General features: G+C 61.3%; 2 protein-coding genes across 2 annotated transcripts in view; one reads left to right on the top strand and one right to left on the bottom strand.

The window, feature by feature from the left end:
* The window catches only part of CPSF1 (cleavage and polyadenylation specific factor 1), a 124,350-nt gene extending 112,015 nt beyond the window's left edge, over positions 1 to 12,335 (top strand). Inside the window, exons 32-37 of the mRNA XM_068999090.1 lie at positions 297 to 363; positions 4,281 to 4,328; positions 4,423 to 4,578; positions 7,315 to 7,444; positions 9,083 to 9,221; positions 10,936 to 12,335. Coding sequence (XP_068855191.1) covers positions 297 to 363; positions 4,281 to 4,328; positions 4,423 to 4,578; positions 7,315 to 7,444; positions 9,083 to 9,221; positions 10,936 to 10,983 — 588 coding nt within the window. The 3' untranslated portion in view covers positions 10,984 to 12,335. The remainder of the gene's footprint in view (positions 1 to 296; positions 364 to 4,280; positions 4,329 to 4,422; positions 4,579 to 7,314; positions 7,445 to 9,082; positions 9,222 to 10,935) is intronic.
* Positions 12,336 to 15,342: 3,007 nt separating this feature from the next.
* The window catches only part of LOC138101261 (uncharacterized aarF domain-containing protein kinase 5-like), a gene marked incomplete at its 5' end in the record, with an annotated part of 29,168 nt that continues 26,267 nt past the window's right edge, over positions 15,343 to 18,243 (bottom strand). The window contains 7 exons of the mRNA XM_068999089.1: positions 15,343 to 15,346; positions 15,858 to 15,957; positions 16,027 to 16,122; positions 16,212 to 16,307; positions 16,396 to 16,491; positions 16,581 to 16,676; positions 16,726 to 17,040. Of these exons, the coding sequence (XP_068855190.1) occupies positions 15,343 to 15,346; positions 15,858 to 15,957; positions 16,027 to 16,122; positions 16,212 to 16,307; positions 16,396 to 16,491; positions 16,581 to 16,676; positions 16,726 to 17,040 (803 nt within the window). The remainder of the gene's footprint in view (positions 15,347 to 15,857; positions 15,958 to 16,026; positions 16,123 to 16,211; positions 16,308 to 16,395; positions 16,492 to 16,580; positions 16,677 to 16,725; positions 17,041 to 18,243) is intronic.

The following is an 18,243-nucleotide window of genomic DNA, read 5'->3' as shown; positions in this document are numbered from 1 at the left end:
AGGGACACCTGAAGGTCTTTGGGGACATTTGGGGAGGTCTTTGGGGGACACCTGAAGCTCCTGGAGGACACCCAGGGGTGTTTGGTGACATTTGGGGGGTCTTCGAGGGACACCTGAAGTTCCTGGAGGACACCCAGGGGTCTTTGGGGGACATTTGGGGAGATCTTCGAGGGACACCTGAGGGTCACTCCGAGGGTCTTGGGGGGCACTCAGGGCTCACTTGGGGGGTGTCGGGGCACGGCCGGGTGCCACCCGCAGCGCCGGGACGGTGCCGGTGACCGGAGTGTCCCCGGCAGGACGCGAAGCCGCTGGAGGTTTACAGCGTGGACTTCATGGTGGACGGCAGCCAGCTCGGCTTCCTGGGTACGGCCGGGGCTGGCGGCGGCGGCGGCGGGACGGGGGCGGCAACGTTTGGGGCGGGTTGGGTGGAAATTTGGGGAGTTTGGGTTGAGTGCAGGTGAGTTTTGGGTGGATTTGGGTGGATTTTGGATGAATCAGTTGGGTTTGGGTTGAGTTCAGTTGGGTTTGGGTTGAGTTCAGGTGAGTTTTGGGTGGGTTTGGGTTGGATTTGGGTGGGTTTGGGTGAATTTGGGTGGGTTTGGTTGATTTGGGTTGAATCAGTTGGGTTTGGGTTGAGTTCAGGTGCGTTTTGGGTGGGTTTGGGTTGGATTTGGGTGGGTTTGGGTTGATTTGGGATGAATCAGTTGGGTTTGGGTTGAGTTCAGGTGAGTTTTGGGTGGGTTTGGGTTGGATTTGGGTGGGTTTGGGTTGATTTGGGATGAATCAGTTGGGTTTGGGTTGAGTTCAGTTGGGTTTGGGTGGGTTTGGGTTGATTTGGGATGAATCAGTTGGGTTTGGGTTGAGTTCAGGTGAGTTTTGGGTGGGTTTGGGTTGGATTTGGGTGGGTTTGGGTGGATTTGGGATGAATCAGTTGGGTTTGGGTTGAGTTCAGGTGACTTGCTGAATTTCAGTTGAGTTCAGGCTGAGCTTTGGGTGAATTTGGGTGGATTTGGGATGAGTTTGGGTGACTTAATTGGGTTTGGGTTGAGTTCAGTTGGGTTGGGCTGAAATTCCTTGACTTTGGGTTTGAGTTGAGTTCAGGTGAGTTTTGGGTGGCTTAGGTTGAGTTTGGATGAGTTCAGTTGAGTTTGGGTGAATTTGGGCTGGGTTTGGGTTGAGTTCAGATGAATATTGGGTGGATTTGGGTGGATTTGGGATGAGTTTGGTTGAATCAGTTGGGTTTGGGTTGAGTTCAGGTGAGTTTTGGGTGGGTTTGGGTGGATTTGGGTGGGCTTAGGTTGATTTGGGATGAATCAGTTGGGTTTGGGTTGAGTTCAGGTGAGTTTTGGGTGGCTTAGGTTGAGTTTGGATGAGTTCAGTTGAGCTTGGGTGAATTTGGGCTGGGTTTGGGTTGAGTTCAGATGAATTTTGGGTGGATTTGGGTGGATTTGGGATGAATCAGTTGGGTTTGGGTTGAGTTCTGGTGGCTTTGGCTGAATTTCGGTTGAGTTTAGGCTGAGCTTTGGGTGAATTTGGGTGGATTTGGGATGAGTTTGGGTGACTTAATTGGGTTTGGGTTGAGTTCAGGTGAGTTTTGGGTGGGTTTGGGTTGGATTTGGGTGGCTTTGCATGAGTTTGGGTGGGTTTGGCTTGGATTTGGGTGGCTTTGGATGAGTTTGGGTGGGTTTGGGTTGGATTTGGGTGGGTTTGGGTGGCTTTGGTTGAGTTTGGATGAATCAGTTGGGTTTGGGTTGCGTTCAGTTGGGTCCGGTTGAAATTCCTTGACTGGGTTGGTTTGGGTTGAGTTCAGCCAAGTTTTGGGTGGGATTGGGTTGGATTTGGGTGGATTTGGGATGAGTCAGTTGGGTTTGGGTTGAGTTCAGTTGACTTTGGCTGAGTTTTGGGTGGTTTTGGTTGAGTTTGGATGAGTTCAGTTGGGTTTGGGTTGAGTTCAGGTGAGTTTTGGGTGGGTTTGGGTTGGATTTGGGTGGGTTTGGGTGGATTTTGGATGAATCAGTTGGGTTTGGGTTGAGTTCCGGTGACTTTGGCTGAATTTCAGTTGAGTTTAGGCTGAGCTTTGGGTGAATTTGGGTGACTTAATTGGGTTTGGGTTGAGTTCAGGTGAGTTTTGGGTGGCTTTGGTTGAGTTTGGATGAGTTCAGTTGAGCTTGGGTGAATTTGGGCTGGGTTTGGGTTGAGTTCAGATGAATTTTGGGTGGATTTGGGTTGATTTGGGATGAATCAGTTGGGTTTGGGTTGAGTTCAGGTGAGTTTTGGGTGGGTTTGGGTTGGATTTGGGTGGGTTTGGGTGGATTTTGGATGAATCAGTTGGGTTTGGGTTGAGTTCCGGTGACTTTGGCTGAATTTCAGTTGAGTTTAGGCTGAGCTTTGGGTGAATTTGGGTGACTTAATTGGGTTTGGGTTGAGTTCAGGTGAGTTTTGGGTGGCTTTGGTTGAGTTTGGATGAGTTCAGTTGAGCTTGGGTGAATTTGGGCTGGGTTTGGGTTGAGTTCAGATGAATTTTGGGTGGATTTGGGTTGATTTGGGATGAATCAGTTGGGTTTGGGTTGAGTTCAGGTGAGTTTTGGGTGGGTTTGGGTTGGATTTGGGTGGGTTTGGGTGGATTTTGGATGAATCAGTTGGGTTTGGGTTGAGTTCAGTTGGGTTTGGGTTGAGTTCAGTTGGGTTTGGGTTGAGTTCAGGTGAGTTTTGGGTGGGTTTGGGTTGGATTTGGGATGAGTTTGGTTGAATCAGTTGGGTTTGGGTTGAGTTCAGATGAATTTTGGGTGGCTTTGGGTGGATTTGGGTGGGTTTAGGTTGATTTGGGATGAATCAGTTGGGTTTGGGTTGAGTTTCAGGTGACTTTGGCTGAATTTTGGTTGAGTTTAGGCTGAGCTTTGGGTGAATTTGGGTGGATTTGGGTTGAGTTTGGGTGACTTAATTGGGTTTGGGTTGAGTTCAGTTGGGTTGGGCTGAAATTCCTTGACTTTGGGTTTGGGTTGAGTTCAGGTGAGTTTTGGGTGGATTTGGGTGGATTTGGGATGAGTTTGGATGAATCAGTTGAGTTTGGTTGAGTTCAGTTGGGTTTAGGTTGAGTTCAGGTGAGTTTTGGGTGGATTTGGGTGGATTTGGGATGAATCAGTTGAGTTTGGTTGAGTTCAGTTGAGTTTGGTTGAATCAGTTGGGTTTGGGTTGAGTTCAGTTGGGTTTGGGTTGAGTTCAGGTGACTTTTGCTGAATTTCAGTTGAGTTCAGGCTGAGCTTTGGGTGAATTTGGGTGGATTTGGGATGAGTTTGGGTGACTTAATTGGGTTTGGGTTGAGTTCAGTTGGGTTGGGCTGAAATTCCTTGACTTTGGGTTTGGGTTGAGTTCAGGTGAGTTTTGGGTGGCTTAGGTTGAGTTTGGATGAGTTCAGTTGAGTTTGGGTGAATTTGGGCTGGGTTTGGGTTGAGTTCAGATGAATATTGGGTGGATTTGGGTGGATTTGGGATGAGTTTGGTTGAATCAGTTGGGTTTGGGTTGAGTTCAGGTGAGTTTTGGGTGGGTTTGGGTTGGATTTGGGTGGGTTTAGGTTGATTTGGGATGAATCAGTTGGGTTTGGGTTGAATTCAGGTGAGTTTTGGGTGGGTTTGGGTTGGATTTGGGTGGATTTTGGATGAATCAGTTGGGTTTGGGTTGAGTTCAGTTGGGTTTGGGTTGAGTTCAGTTGGGTTTGGGTTGAGTTCAGGTGAGTTTTGGGTGGGTTTGGGTTGGATTTGGGTGGGTTTGGATTGATTTGGGATGAATCAGTTGGGTTTGGGTTGAGTTCAGTTGGGTTTAGGTTGAGTTCAGGTGAGTTTTGGGTGGGTTTGGGTTGGATTTGGGTGGGTTTGGGTTGATTTGGGATGAATCAGTTGGGTTTGGGTTGAGTTCAGTTGGGTTTGGGTTGAGTTTCAGGTGACTTTGGCTGAATTTTGGTTGAGTTTAGGCTGAGCTTTGGGTGAATTTGGGTGGATTTGGGTTGAGTTTGGTTGAATCAGTTGGGTTTGGTTGAGTTCAGTTGGGTTTGGGTGGGTTTGGGTTGGATTTGGGTGGGTTTGGGTTGGATTTTGGACGAATCAGTTGAGTTTGGTTGAGTTCAGGTGGGTTTGGTTGAGTTCAGTTTGGTTTTGTGTTGAGTTCCGGTGACTTCGGCTGAATTTCGGTTGAGTTCAGGCTGAGCTTTGGGTGAATTTGGGTGGATTTGGGTCAATTCGGGTTGATTTTGGTGCCTCCCGATGATTTCCCTGCCGTCCCCGCAGTGTCTGACCGCGACCGGAACCTGCTGGTGTACATGTACCTGCCGGAAGGTGAGCGGGGCGGGGCCAGGTGACCCCTGCTGACCCCCAGGTGACCTCGTGGTGACCCCTGGTGACCCCAGGTGACCCCGTGGTGTCCCTCCAGCCAAGGAGTCCTTCGGGGGGCTGCGGCTGCTGCGCCGCGCCGACTTCCACGTGGGCGCCCACGTCAACACCTTCTGGCGCACGCCGTGCCGGGGGCACCCCGAGGGGCCCAACCGCCGCTCCAGCACCTGGGAGAACAAACACATCACCTGGTTCGGTGAGGAGGGGGCACACCTGGGGGCACAGCTGGGGGCACAGCTGGGGGCACATCTGGGGCTGGGTGAGGTCAGGAGAACAAGCACATCACCTGGTTTGGTGAGGAGGGGGCACACCTGGGGACATCTGGGGGCACACCTGGGGCACAGCTGGGGACACACCTGGGGACACACCTGGGACACACCTGGGGGCACATCTGGGGGCACATCTGGGGACACACCTGGGGACTCAGCTGGGGCACCCCTGGGACACACCTGGGACACCCCTGGGGACACACCTGGGGCACCCATGGGACACACCTGGGGACACATCTGGGACACCTGGGGACACACCTGGGGACACCTGGGGCACCCATGGGACACACCTGGGACACCCCTGGGACACACCTGGGACACACCTGGGGACTCAACTGGGACACACCTGGGGACACACCTGGGACACATCTGGGGACTCAACTGGGACACACCTGGGGCCACACCTGGGGCACCCATGGGACACACCTGGGACACACCTGGGACACCCCTGGGACACACCTGGGGCACCCATGGGACACACCTGGGACACACCTGGGACACCCCTGGGACACACCTGGGGCACACTTGGGACACACCTGGGGCACCCATGGGACACCCCTGGGACACACCTGGGGCACACTTGGGACACACCTGGGACACCCCTGGGGCACCCATGGGACACACCTGGGGCACCCCTGGGACACACCTGGGGCACCCCTGGGACACCCATGGGACACCCCTGGGACACCCCTGGGACACCCCTGGGACACACCTGGGACACACCTGGGGGCACATCTGGGGACACACCTGGGACACACCTGGGGGCACATCTGGGGACACCCCTGGGACACACCTGGGACACACCTGGGACACACCTGGGGCACCCCTGGGACACCCCTGGGACACACCTGGGGCACCCCTGGGGACACACCTGGGGACACCCCTGGGGACACCCCTGGGACACACCTGGGGACACACCTGGGACACCCCTGGGGACACACCTGGGGCACCCATGGGACACCCCTGGGGACACCCATGGGACACCCCTGGGACACACCTGGGGACACCCATGGGACACCCCTGGGACACACCTGGGACACACCTGCGGCACCCATGGGACACCCCTGGGACACACCTGGGGACACCCATGGGACACACCTGGGGACACCCCTGGGACACCCATGGGACACCCCTGGGACACACCTGGGGCTGGGCGGGGCCTGGGCGGGGCTCACCTGGTTGAACCAGCGCTCACCTGGTTGGGTGAGGGGCGGGGCCCATCCGGCACCTCCGAGCACCAATCAGGGCTGTGGGTGGGGCTGGGGGAGGGGGATTCGGGGTGCCGGGATTTGGGGTGCTGGGATTTGGGGTGCCGGGATTTGGGGTGCCGGGATTCAGGGTGGGATTTGGGCTGGGATTCGGGGTGGGATTTGGGGTGCAGGGATTTGGGGTGTGGGGATTTGGGGTGCCGGGATTTGGGGTGTGGGGATTTGGGGTGTGGGGATTTGGGGTGCCGGGATTTGGGGTGCCGGGATTTGGGGTGGGATTTGGGGTGCCGGGATTTGGGATGTGGGGGTTTGGGGTGCTGGGATTTGGGGTGCCGGGATTTGGGGTGGGATTTGGGGTGCCGGGATTTGGGATGTGGGGGTTTGGGGTGCCGGGATTTGGGGTGGGATTTGGGGTGCCGGGATTCAGGGTGGGATTTGGGGTGCCGGGATTTGGGATGTGGGGGTTTGGGGTGCTGGGATTTGGGGTGCCGGGATTTGGGGTGCTGGGATTCAGGGTGGAATTCAGTGTGCTGGGATTCGGGGTGCCGGGATTCAGGGTGGGATTCGGGGTACCGGGATTTGGGGTGGGATTTGGGGTGCCGGGATTCAGGGTGTGGGGGTTTGGGGTGCCGGGATTCGGGGTGTGGGATTTGGGGTGCCGGGATTTGGGGTGCCGGGATTCGGGGCGGGATTTGGGGTGTGGGATTTGGGGTGGGATTTGGGGTGCCGGGATTTGGGGTGCCGGGATTCGGGGCGGGATTTGGGGTGTGGGATTTGGGGTGGGATTTGGGGTGCCGGGATTTGGGGTGCCGGGATTTGGGGTGGGATTTGGGGCGCTGGGATTCAGGGTGGGATTTGGGGTGTGGGATTTGGGGTGCCGGGATTCGGGGCGCCGGGATTCAGGGTGGGATTTGGGCTGGGATTTGGGGTGCTGGGATTCAGGGTGGGATTTGGGGTGCCAGGATTTGGGGTGGGATTTGGGGTGCTGGGATTCGGGGTGCCGGGATTTGGGGTGCTGGGATTCAGGGTGGGATTTGGGGTGCCGGGATTCGGGGTGCCTGGATTTGGGGCACCGGGATTTGGGGCACCGGGATTTGGGGCGGGATTTGGGGCACCGGGATTCGGGGTGGGATTTGGGCTGGGATTCGGGGTGCCGGGATTCGGGGTGCCGGGATTCGGGGTGCCGGGATTCGGGTGGGATTCGGGGCGCCGGGATTCGGGGTGCCGGGATTCAGGGTGGGATTCGGGGTGCCGGGATTCGGGTGGGATTCGGGGCGCCGGGATTCGGGGTGCCGGGATTCGGGTGGGATTTGGGGCACCGGGATTCGGGGCGCCGGGATTCAGGGTGGGATTTGGGCTGGGATTCGGGGTGCTGGGATTCGGGGTGCCGGGATTTGGGGTGCCGGGATTTGGGGCACCGGGATTCGGGGCGCCCTGACGGCGCCGTCCCCGCAGCGACGCTGGACGGGGGCCTGGGGCTGCTGCTGCCGATGCAGGAGAAAACCTACAGGAGGCTGCTGATGCTGCAGAACGCGCTCAGCTCCGCCCTGCCCCACCTGGCCGGGCTCAACCCCCGGGCGTTCAGGTAATGGCACACCTGGGCACACCTGGGCACACCTGGGTACACCTGGGATACACCTGGGCACACCTGGGGTACTCCTGCACTACACCTGGGCACACCTGGGTACACCTGGGCACACCTGGGGTACTCCTGCACTACACCTGGGTACACCTGGGCACACCTGGGTACTCCTGGGGTACTCCTGGAATATACCTGGGCACACCTGGGATACACCTGGGCACACCTGGGCACACCTGGGCACACCTGGGATACACCTGGGCACACCTGGGCACACCTGGGCACACCTGGGATACACCTGGGCACACCTGGGCACACCTGTCACACCTGTCACGTGTCCCACACCCACCCTGCCCCACCTGGCCGGGCTCAACCCCCGGGCGTTCAGGTAATGGCACACCTGGAACACACCTGGGTACTCCTGGGCACACCTGGGTGCACCTGGGGTACTCCTGGACTGCACCTGGGTACACCTGGGTACACCTGGGCACACCTGGGCACACCTGTCACCTGTCACACCTGTCACCTGTCCCACACCCACTGTGCCCCACCTGGCCGGGCTCAACCCCCGGGCGTTCAGGTAATGACACACCTGGGCACACCTGGAGTACTCCTGGACTACACCTGGGCACACCTGGGGTACTGCTGGAATACACCTGGGCACACCTGGGGTACACCTGGGTACACCTGGGGTACTCGACTACACCTGGGCACACCTGTCACGCCTGTCACCTGTCCCACACCCACCCTGCCCCACCTGGCCGGGCTCAACTCCTGGGCGTTCAGGTAATGGCACACCTGGACACACCTGGGCACACCTGGGGTACACCTGGGGTACACCTGGGATACACCTGGGCACACCTGGGGTACTCCTGCACTACACCTGGGCACACGTGGGCACACCTGGGGTACTCCTGGGTACACCTGGGTACACCTGGGCACACCTGGGCACACCTGTCACCTGTCACACACCCACTGTGCCCCACCTGGCCGGGCTCAACCCCCGGGCGTTCAGGTAATGGCACACCTGGGCACACCTGGGTACACCTGGGGTACACCTGGGATACACCTGGGCACACCTGGGCACACCTGGGTGCACCTGGGACACACCTGGGCACACCTGGGCACACCTGTCACACCTGTCACCTGTCCCACACCCACCCTGTTCCACCTGGCTGGGCTCAACCCCCGGGCATTCAGGTAATGGCACACCTGGAACACACCTGGGCACACCTGGAGTACTCCTGGACTACACCTGGGCACACCTGGGGTACTGCTGGAATACACCTGGGCACACCTGGGGTACACCTGGGTACACCTGGGGTACTCGACTACACCTGGGCACACCTGTCACACCTGTCACCTGTCCCACACCCACCCTGCCCCACCTGGCCGGGCTCAACCCCCGGGCGTTCAGGTAATGGCACACCTGGGCGTACCTGGGGTACTCCTGGGGTACTCCTGGGCACACCTGGGCACACCTGGGCACACCTTGTGGGGCTCAACCCCCAGGCATTTAGGTACCATCACTTGCCCCACGCCTGCCCCACGCCTGCCCCTCACCTGTCCCTCCCATCCCACACCTGTCCCACACCTGTCCCACCTGTGCCACACCTGTGCCACCTGTGCCCCCTGTGCCCGCAGGCTGCTGCAGTCGGAGCGGCGGCTGCTCCAGAACGCCGTGCGGAACGTGCTGGACGGGGAACTGCTGGGCAGGTTCCTGTACCTGAGCGCCATGGAGCGCGGGGAGCTGGCCAAGAAGATCGGCACCACGCCCGACATCGTGAGTGGCACCGGGATGGGCACGGGTGTGGGACAGGTGTGGGGCTGGGACAGGGGTGGGGCTGGGACAGGTGAGGGACAGCTGAGCTGGCCAAGAAGATCGGCACCACGCCCGACATCGTGAGTGGCACCGGGCATGGGGGCAGGGCTGGGACAGGTGTGGGGCTGGGACAGGGGTGGGACAGGTGTGGGACAGGTGTGGGACAGGTGAGGGGCTGGGACAGGTGTGGGATAGGTGAGGGACAGGTGAGGGACAGGTGAGGGACAGGGGAGCTGGCCAAGAAGATCGGCACCACGCCCGACATCGTGAGTGGCACCGGGCATGGGCACGGGTGTGGGACAGGTGTGGGACAGGTGAGGGACAGGTGTGGGACAGGGGAGCTGGCCAAGAAGATCGGCACCACACCCGACATCGTGAGTGGCACCAGGATGGGCACGGGTGTGGGACAGGTGTGGGGCTGGGACAGGTGTGGGACAGGTGAGGGACAGGTGTGGGACAGGTGAGAGACAGGTGTGGGGCTGGGACAGGGGTGGGACAGGTGTGGGACAGGTGTGGGGCTGGGACAGGTGTGGGGCTGGGACAGGTGTGGGACAGGGGAGCTGGCCAAGAAGATCGGCACCACGCCCGACATCGTGAGTGGCACTGGGATGGGCACGGGTGTGGGACAGGTGTGGGGCTGGGACAGGGGTGGGACAGGTGTGGGACAGGTGTGGGGCTGGGACAGGGGTGGGACAGGGGAGCTGGCCAAGAAGATCGGCACCACGCCCGACATCGTGAGTGGCACCGGGGTGGGCACGGGGACAGGGGGCAGGTGTGGGGCTGGGACAGGTGAGGGACAGCTGAGCTGGCCAAGAAGACTGGCACCACACCCGACATCGTGAGTGGCACCGGGATGGGCATGGGGACAGGGGACAGGTGTGGGGCTGGGACAGGTGTGGGACAGGTGTGGGACAAGGATGGAGTGGGACAGGTGAGGGACAGGGGTGGGACTGGGACAGGTGTGGGGCTAGGTACAGGTGTGGGGTTGGGTGCAGGTGTGGGGTTGGGTGCAGGTGTGGGGCTGAGTGCAGGTGTGGGGCTGAGTGCAGGTGTGGGGTTTGGGGTACAGGTGTGGGGTTGGGGTGCAGGTGTGGGGTTGGGGTGCAGGTGTGGGTTTGGGGTACAGGTGTGGGGCTGGGACAGGTGTGGGGCTGGGGTACAGGTGTGGGGCTGGGTACAGGTGTGGGTTTGGGGTGCAGGTGTGGGGTTGGGTACAGGTGTGGGGCTGGGGTACAGGTGTGGGGTTTGGGGTACAGGTGTGGGGCTGGGTACAGGTGTGGGGCTGGGTACAGGTGTGGGGCTGGGACAGGTGTGGGGCTGGGGTGCAGGTGTGGGGCTGGGTACAGGTGTGGGGTTGGGGTACAGGTGTGGGTTTGGGGTGCAGGTGTGGGGCTGGGGTGCAGGTGTGGGGCTGGGTACAGGTGTGGGGTTGGGGTACAGGTGTGGGGCTGGGTACAGGTGTGGGGCTGGGGTGCAGGTGTGGGGCTGGGGTACAGGTGTGGGGCTGAGGTGCAGGTGTGGGGTTTGGGGTACAGGTGTGGGGCTGGATGCAGGTGTGGGGCTGGGTACAGGTGTGGGGCTGAGTGCAGGTGTGGGGCTGGGGACAGGTGTGGGGCTGGGGTACAGGTGTGGGGCTGGGGACAGGTGAGCCCCTGACCCCCCTCCCGCCCCACAGATCCTGGACGACCTCCTGGAGATCGACCGAGTCACCGCCCACTTCTGAGAGACCCCAAAATGCCCCAAAACGGCCCCAAAACGGCCCCGTTTGTAATAAAACACAACCCCCAGCTCGGCTTTTGGGGTTTATTTGGGGGTTTTTTGGGGTTCACAGTGGCTTTGGGGGGTTCACAGTGGCTTTTGGGGGGTTCACAGTGGTTTTTGGGGGGACGTTGGGGCTTTTTTGGTGTCTTTTGGGTGGTTTTTGGTGGTTTCGGGTGTTGCCCTTTTTGGGCGGTTTGGGGTTTTTTGGTGCTTTTGGGGTTTGGTTTTCAGGTGGGTTCTGGGGTGCTTTCCAGCTGTTTCCAGCTGTGCTTCACGTGGGTTCTGGGGTGGTTTCCAGCTGTTTCCAGCTGTGCTTCAGGTGGGTTTTGGGGTGGTTTCCAGCTGTTTCCCGGGTGTTTCCAGCCGGTTTTGGGGTATTTTGGGGCGTTTTCGGCTGTTTCCAGCTGTTCTTTCCACGTTCCCATCCGGTCCGGGGTCTCCTCCGAGCGTTTCCCGGCTGTTTCCAGCTGTGTTCCAGCTGTGTTCCAGCTGTTGCTGCCTCTTTTTCGGGGACTTTTCAGTGTTTCTGGCTGGGTTTTGGGGGGATTTTTTGGCTGTTTTGGGGTTTCCAGCTGTTTCCAGCTGTTTCCTGGGTGTTTCCAGCTGTTTTTCAGGTGGTTTTCAGCGTTTCCAGCAGGTTTTTGGGGTATTTTAGGATGTTTCTGGGGGTTTCCAACTGGTTTTCAGTATTTCCGGCTGATTTTTGGGGTGTTTCAGGCATTTTTTGGTGTTTCCAGGTGTTTCCCGCTGGTTTCCAGATGTTTTCACTGCTTTTTTTTAGTGTTTCTGGCTGATTTTGGGGTGTTTCCAGCTGGTTTTGGGCTATTTTAGGACATTTTTGGGTGTTTCCAGCTGTTTTTCGGGTGTTTCCTGGGTGTTTGGGGCTGTTTTTCAGGGTTTTTTTAGTGTTTCTGGCTGGTTTGGGGGGATTTTGGGGTATTTTGGGTGTTTCCAGCTGTTCCTCAGGTGCTTTTCACTGTTTTTCCGGTGTTTCCTGGCTGTTTCCGGCTGGTTTTGGGGGTATTTCCAAGGAGTTTAGGCTATTTTGGGATTTTCGCTGTTTTTCAGATGCTTTGGGGTGTTTCTTAACGTTTCCAGCTGTTTTGGGGGTGTTTTGGGGCATTTTTTGCACTTTTGGGGTTTCCAGCTGTTTCTCAGGTGGTTTTCATTGTTTCCAGCTGGTTTTTGGGGTATTTTAGGATGTTTTTGGCAGCTTTGGGGTTTCCTGCTGTTTCCCAGGTGTTTCCCAGTTGGTTTTTCAGTGTTTCCGGTTGTTTTTTGGGGTATTTTGGGGCGTTTTTTTGCCGGGTTTGGGTTTTCAGCTGTTTCCCGGGTGTTTCCCGCTGTTCCCCGGGTGTTGTTTCAGTGTTTCCAGCCGGTTTTTGGGGGTATTTTGGGGCGGTTTTTGCGGTTTTGGGGTTTCCAGCTGTCATCCAGCTGTTTCCCGGGTGTTTCCCGCTGTTTCCCGGGTGTTGTTTCCGTGTTTCCGGACGTTTTTGGGGGCGTTTTTGGGGCGTTTTTGGCAGCTTTGGGTGTTTCCAGCTGTTTCCTGGGTGTTTCCCGGGTGTTGTTTCCGTGTTTCCGGCCGGGTTTTGGGGCGTTTTTGGGGCGGTTTTTGGGTTTCTAGCTGTTCTCCAGCTGTTTCCTGGGTGTTTCCCGTTGTTTCCCGGGTGTTGTTTCCGTGTTTCCGGACGTTTTTGGGGGCGTTTTTGGGGCGTTTTTGGCAGCTTTGGGTGTTTCCAGCTGTTTCCTGGGTGTTTCCCGGGTGTTGTTTCCGTGTTTCCGGCCGGGTTTTGGGGCGTTTTTGGGGCGGTTTTTGGGTTTCTAGCTGTTCTCCAGCTGTTTCCTGGGTGTTTCCCGTTGTTTCCCGGGTGTTGTTTCCGTGTTTCCGGCCGTTTTTTGGGGCGTTTTTGGGGCGTTTTTGGCAGCTTTGGGTGTTTCCAGCTGTTTCCTGGGTGTTTCCCGGGTGTTGTTTCCGTGTTTCCGGCCGGTTTTGGGGGCGTTTTTGGGGCGTTTTTGGCAGTTTTGGGTTTCCAGCTGTTTCGCAGATGTTTCCCGGTGTTTCCCGCTGTTTCCCGGGTGTCGTTTCCGTGTTTCCGGCCGGGTTTTGGGGCGTTTTTGGGGCGGTTTTTGGGTTTCCAGCTGTTCTCCAGCTGTTTCCTGGGTGATTCCTGCTGTTTCCCGGGTGTTGTTTCCGTGTTTCTGGCCGGGTTTTGGGGCGTTTTGGGGGCGTTTTTGGCAGTTTTGGGTTTCCAGCTGTTTCGCAGATGTTTCCTGGTGTTTCCAGCTGTTTCCTGGGTGTTGTTTCCGTGTTTCCGGCCGTTTTTTGGGGCGTTTTTGGGGCGTTTCTGGCAGTTTTGGGTGTTTCCAGCTGTTTCCCGCTGTTTCCCGGGTGTTGTTTCCGTGTTTCCGGCCGGTTTTTGGGGCGTTTTTGGGGCGTTTTTGGGGCGTTTCCGGCCGTTCCGGGGTGTCTGGCGCCCCCCTCAGGCGCGCAGCAGCTGCTGCAGGTGCTCCCCGAGCGGCAGCGCCCCCCAGCGGCTCAGCAGCCGCAGCGCCGCCGCCGCCAAACGGAACCGGAACCACTCCAGCCTGGGGGGGGCAGGGCGGGGGAGGGGTCACACCGGGGGGGAGGGGTCACACCTGGGGGGGGAGGGGTCACAGCTGGGGGGAGGGGTCACACCGGGGGGGAGGGGTCACACCTGGGAGGGGTCACACCTGGGGGGGGAGGGGTCACAGCTGGGGGGAGGGGTCACACCGGGGGGGAGGGGTCACACCTGGGAGGGGTCACACCTGGGGGGGGAGGGGTCACAGCTGGGGGGAGGGGTCACAGCTGGGGGGGGAGGGGTCACACCTGGGGGGGGAGGGGTCACAGCTGGGGGGGGAGGGGTCACAGCTGGGGGGGGAGGGGTCACACCTGGGGAGAGGGGTCACAGCTGGGGGGGGAGGGGTCACACCTGGGGGAGGGGTCACACCTGGGGGGGCAGGGCGGGGGAGGGGTCACACCTGGGGGGAGGGGTCACACCTGGGGGAGGGGTCACAGCTGGGGGAGGAGGGGTCACAGCTGGGGAGGGGTCACACCTGAGGGGGAGGGGTCACACCTGGGGGGGGAGGGGTCACAGCTGGGGGAGGGGTCACAGCTGGGGGGGAGGGGTCACTGCTGGGGGGGCCAGGGTGGGGGGAAGGGTCACACCTGGGGGGAGGGGTCACACCTGGGGAGGGGTCTAACTGGGGGAGGGGTCACAGCTGGGGGGAGGGGTCACACACCTAAGGGCCCCCACACTTGCGCCCCTCCCCCTCACCTGAGCCCCCCAGACCCCTCTCCCCACACCTGCCCCCCTCCCCCCACCTGCACCCCTCCCCCACACCGGACCCCCCACACCTGCCCCCCTCCCCCCACTTCCGCCCCTCCCCCACACCTGATCCCCTCCCCCACCTGCCCCTCCCCCACACCTGAGCCCCCCAGACCTGCGCCCCTCGCACACACCTGAGCCCCTCAGGCCCCTCCCCCCACCTGCCCCAACCTGTGCCCCTCCCCCCACTGCTGCCCCTCCCTCACACCTGACCCCTCCAGACCCCTCCCCCCACCTGCCCCTCCCCCACACCTGACAACCCCAGACCCCTCCCCCCACCTGCCCCTCCCCATCTGACAACCCCAGACCCCTCCCCCACACCTGCCCCAACCTGTGCCCCTCCCCCCACCTGCCCCTCCCCCACACCTGACCCCTCCAGACCCCTCCCCCACCTGCCCCTCCCCCACACCTGACAACCCCAGACCCCTCCCCCCACCTGCCCCTCCCCCACACCTGCCCCCCCGCCCCGCCCCTCCCCCACAGCTGACCTCCCCCCCGCCCCTCCCCCACACCTGCCCCAACCTGTGCCCCTCCCCCACACCTGACCCCTCACACCTGACCCCCTCCCCCCCCCGCCCCTCCCCCCCCGTTACCTGAGGGCCACCTCGAAGCGGAGCCGCTCCCAGCCCAGGCGCAGCCGCTGCCGCAGGGACCCCCCGGGACCCCCCCCGAGGCGGCTCCAGCTGCGCGCGGCGCTGGGGGGGAGGGGCGGCTCAGCGGGGGGCACCCCCATACCTGGGCACCCCCATACCTGGGCACCCCCCCGGGGCACCTGGGCACCCACACCCACCTCAGGGCTCACCTGGGCACCCCCATGGGCACCTGGGCACCCCCATGGGCACCTGGGCACCCAAACCCACCCTCAGGGCTCACCTGGGCACCCAAACCCCACCTCAGGGCTCACCTGGGCACCCCCATGGGCACCTGGACACCCCCATGGGCACCTGGGCACCCACACCCCACCTCAGGGCTCACCTGGAAACCCCCACGGGGCACCTGGGCACCCCCATTGAGGACACCTGGGCACCTCCACCGGGGCACCTGGGTGCCCAAACCCCACCCAGGGCTGACCTGGGCACCCCCATGAGGCACCTGGGTGCCCAACCCCCCTCTCAAGGCTCACCTGGGCACCCCCACTGAAAGCACCCGGGCACCCATAGGGGCACCTGGACACCCAAACTCCCCCCAGGGCTCACCTGGGCAACCCCACGGGGCACCTGGGCACCCAGCCCCACCCCAGGGCACGCCAAGGATACCCGGGGCACACCTGGCACACACCTGGCACACTCACACACACCTAGCACACACTCACACACACCTGGCACACTCACACACACCTGGCACACACCTGGCACACACCTGGCACACACACACCTAGCACACACACACACACCTGGCACACACACACACCTGGGCACACTCACACACACCTGGGCACACTCACACACACTCACACACACCTGGCACACACCTGGCACACACTCACCTGCGTGCCATCAGCCCGTAGCGGTCGGCGGGTGCCCCCAGGGCGCCGTGCACGCTGCGCACGGTGTTGATGTTGCGGAACACCAGCGGCACGGGCACACCTGGGCACACTCACACACACCTGGCACACACCTGGCACACACCTGGGCACACCTGGCACACTCACCTGCGTGCCATCAGCCCGTAGCGATCCGCGGGTTCCCCCAGGGCGCCGTGCACGCTGCGCACGGTGTTGATGTTGCGGAACACCAGCGGCACGGGCACACCTGGGCACACTCACACACACCTGGGCACACTCACACACACCTGGCACACACCTGGCACACACCTGGGCACACCTGGCACACTCACCTGCGTGCCATCAGCCCGTAGCGGTCGGCGGGTGCCCCCAGGGCGCCGTGCACGCTGCGCACGGTGTTGATGTTGCGGAACACCAGCGGCACGGGCACACCTGGGCACACTCACACACACCTGGCACACTCACACACACCTGGCACACACCTGGCACACACCTGGGCACACCTGGCACACTCACCTGCGTGCCATCAGCCCGTAGCGATCCGCGGGTGCCCCCAGGGCGCCGTGCACGCTGCGCACGGTGTTGATGTTGCGGAACACCAGCGGCACGGGCACACCTGGGCACACTCACACACACCTGGGCACACTCACACACACCTGGCACACACCTGGCACACACCTGGGCACACCTGGCACACTCACCTGCGTGCCATCAGCCCGTAGCGGTCGGCGGGTGCCCCCAGGGCGCCGTGCACGCTGCGCACGGTGTTGATGTTGCGGAACACCAGCGGCACGGGCACACCTGGGCACACTCACACACACCTGGCACACACCTGGGCACACTCACCTGCGTGCCATCAGCCCGTAGCGATCCGCGGGTGCCCCCAGGGCGCCGTGCACGCTGCGCACGGTGTTGATGTTGCGGAACACCAGCAGCATCGGCCGCGGCAGCGCCCGCAGCACGCGCAGGATGTGCGGGAAGCGCCGCGCCGCCATCGCCCGCATGTACCCGCGCTCCTCCGCGCTCAGGTGCCCCTCAGGTGCCCCCTGCAGGTGCCCCCGCGGTGGCGGCGGTGCCGGGTTCGGGCCGGCGCCGCGGGGCTCCGGTAGCCGCGAGGGGCGGCCCAGCGGGCGCTGCATCAGCATCTCCGAGAAGAGGAAATAGTCTGGGGGGGGGGTGGGGGGGGTGTTAGGGGGTCGTAGGTGCCCCCCAGGTACCCCCACAGGTGCCCCCACAGGTACCACCTCAGGTGCCGCACAGGTGCCCCACAGGTACCCGCACAGGTACCACCTCAGGTGCCCCACAGGTGCCCCACAGGTACCCCCACAGGTACCACCTCAGGTGCCCCAGGTACCCCCAGGTGCCCCTCAGGTACACTACAGGCAACCCCACAGGTGCCGCCCAGGTGCCCCCCAGGTACCCCCACAGATACCCCTCAGGTGCCCCCCAGGGCCCTCTCAGGTGCCCCCCAAGTACACCCACAGGTGCCCCACAGATACCCCCTCAGGTACCCCCACAGGTACCCCTCAGGTGCCCCCCAGGTACCCCCTCAGGTGCCCCCAGGTGCCCCCCAGAAACCCTCACACGTACCCCCACAGGTACCCCCCAAGTACCCTCCACGTGCCCCTCAAGTGCCCCCCAGGTGCCCCCACAGGTGCCCCCCAGGTACCGTCACAGAGGTACCCCAGGTGCCCCTCAGGTACTCTACAGGTAATCCCACAGGTGCCCCTTGGGTACTCCCCAGGTGCCCCCCAGGTACCCTCACAGGTGCCCCCCAGGTACCCCCCAGGTGCCCCTCAGATACCCTACAGATAATCCCACAGGTGCCCCCCAGGTGCCCCCACAGATGTAACCCAGGTACCCCCCCAAGTACCCCCCAGGTGCCCCTTGGGTACACTACAGGTACCCCCACAGGTACCCCCACAGATACCCTCCCAGGTGCCCCCCAAAGTACCCCCACAGGTACTCCCCAAGTACCCCCTCAGGTGCTCCCCAGGTGCCCCCCAAGTACCCTCCAGGTGCACCCCAGGTGCTCCCAAGGTGCCCCCCCAAGTACCCCCACAGGTACCCCCTCAGGTACCCCCCAAGTACCCCCTCAGGTGCTCCTCAGGTGCCCCCCAGGTACCCCCCCAGGTACCCCCAAAGATACCCCCTCAGGTGCCCCCCAGGTACCCCCACAGGTACCCCCTCAGGTGCCTCCCAGGTACCCCCCAAGTACCCCCACAGGTGCCCCTCAGGTACCCCCCAGGTACCCCCTCAGGTGCCCCCGTTTGGGGGGAATTTTGGGGTCTCCCCCCCCCCAACCCCACAAATCTCGGGGTTCCCCTCCCCCCCCAACTCACACCCAGATTTTAGGGTCCCCCCACCC

Source organism: Aphelocoma coerulescens, unplaced genomic scaffold, assembly GCF_041296385.1.
Source record: "Aphelocoma coerulescens isolate FSJ_1873_10779 unplaced genomic scaffold, UR_Acoe_1.0 HiC_scaffold_221, whole genome shotgun sequence".
NCBI classification, from domain to species: domain Eukaryota; kingdom Metazoa; phylum Chordata; class Aves; order Passeriformes; family Corvidae; genus Aphelocoma; species Aphelocoma coerulescens.
This window is presented reverse-complemented; position numbering and strand designations above follow the sequence as displayed.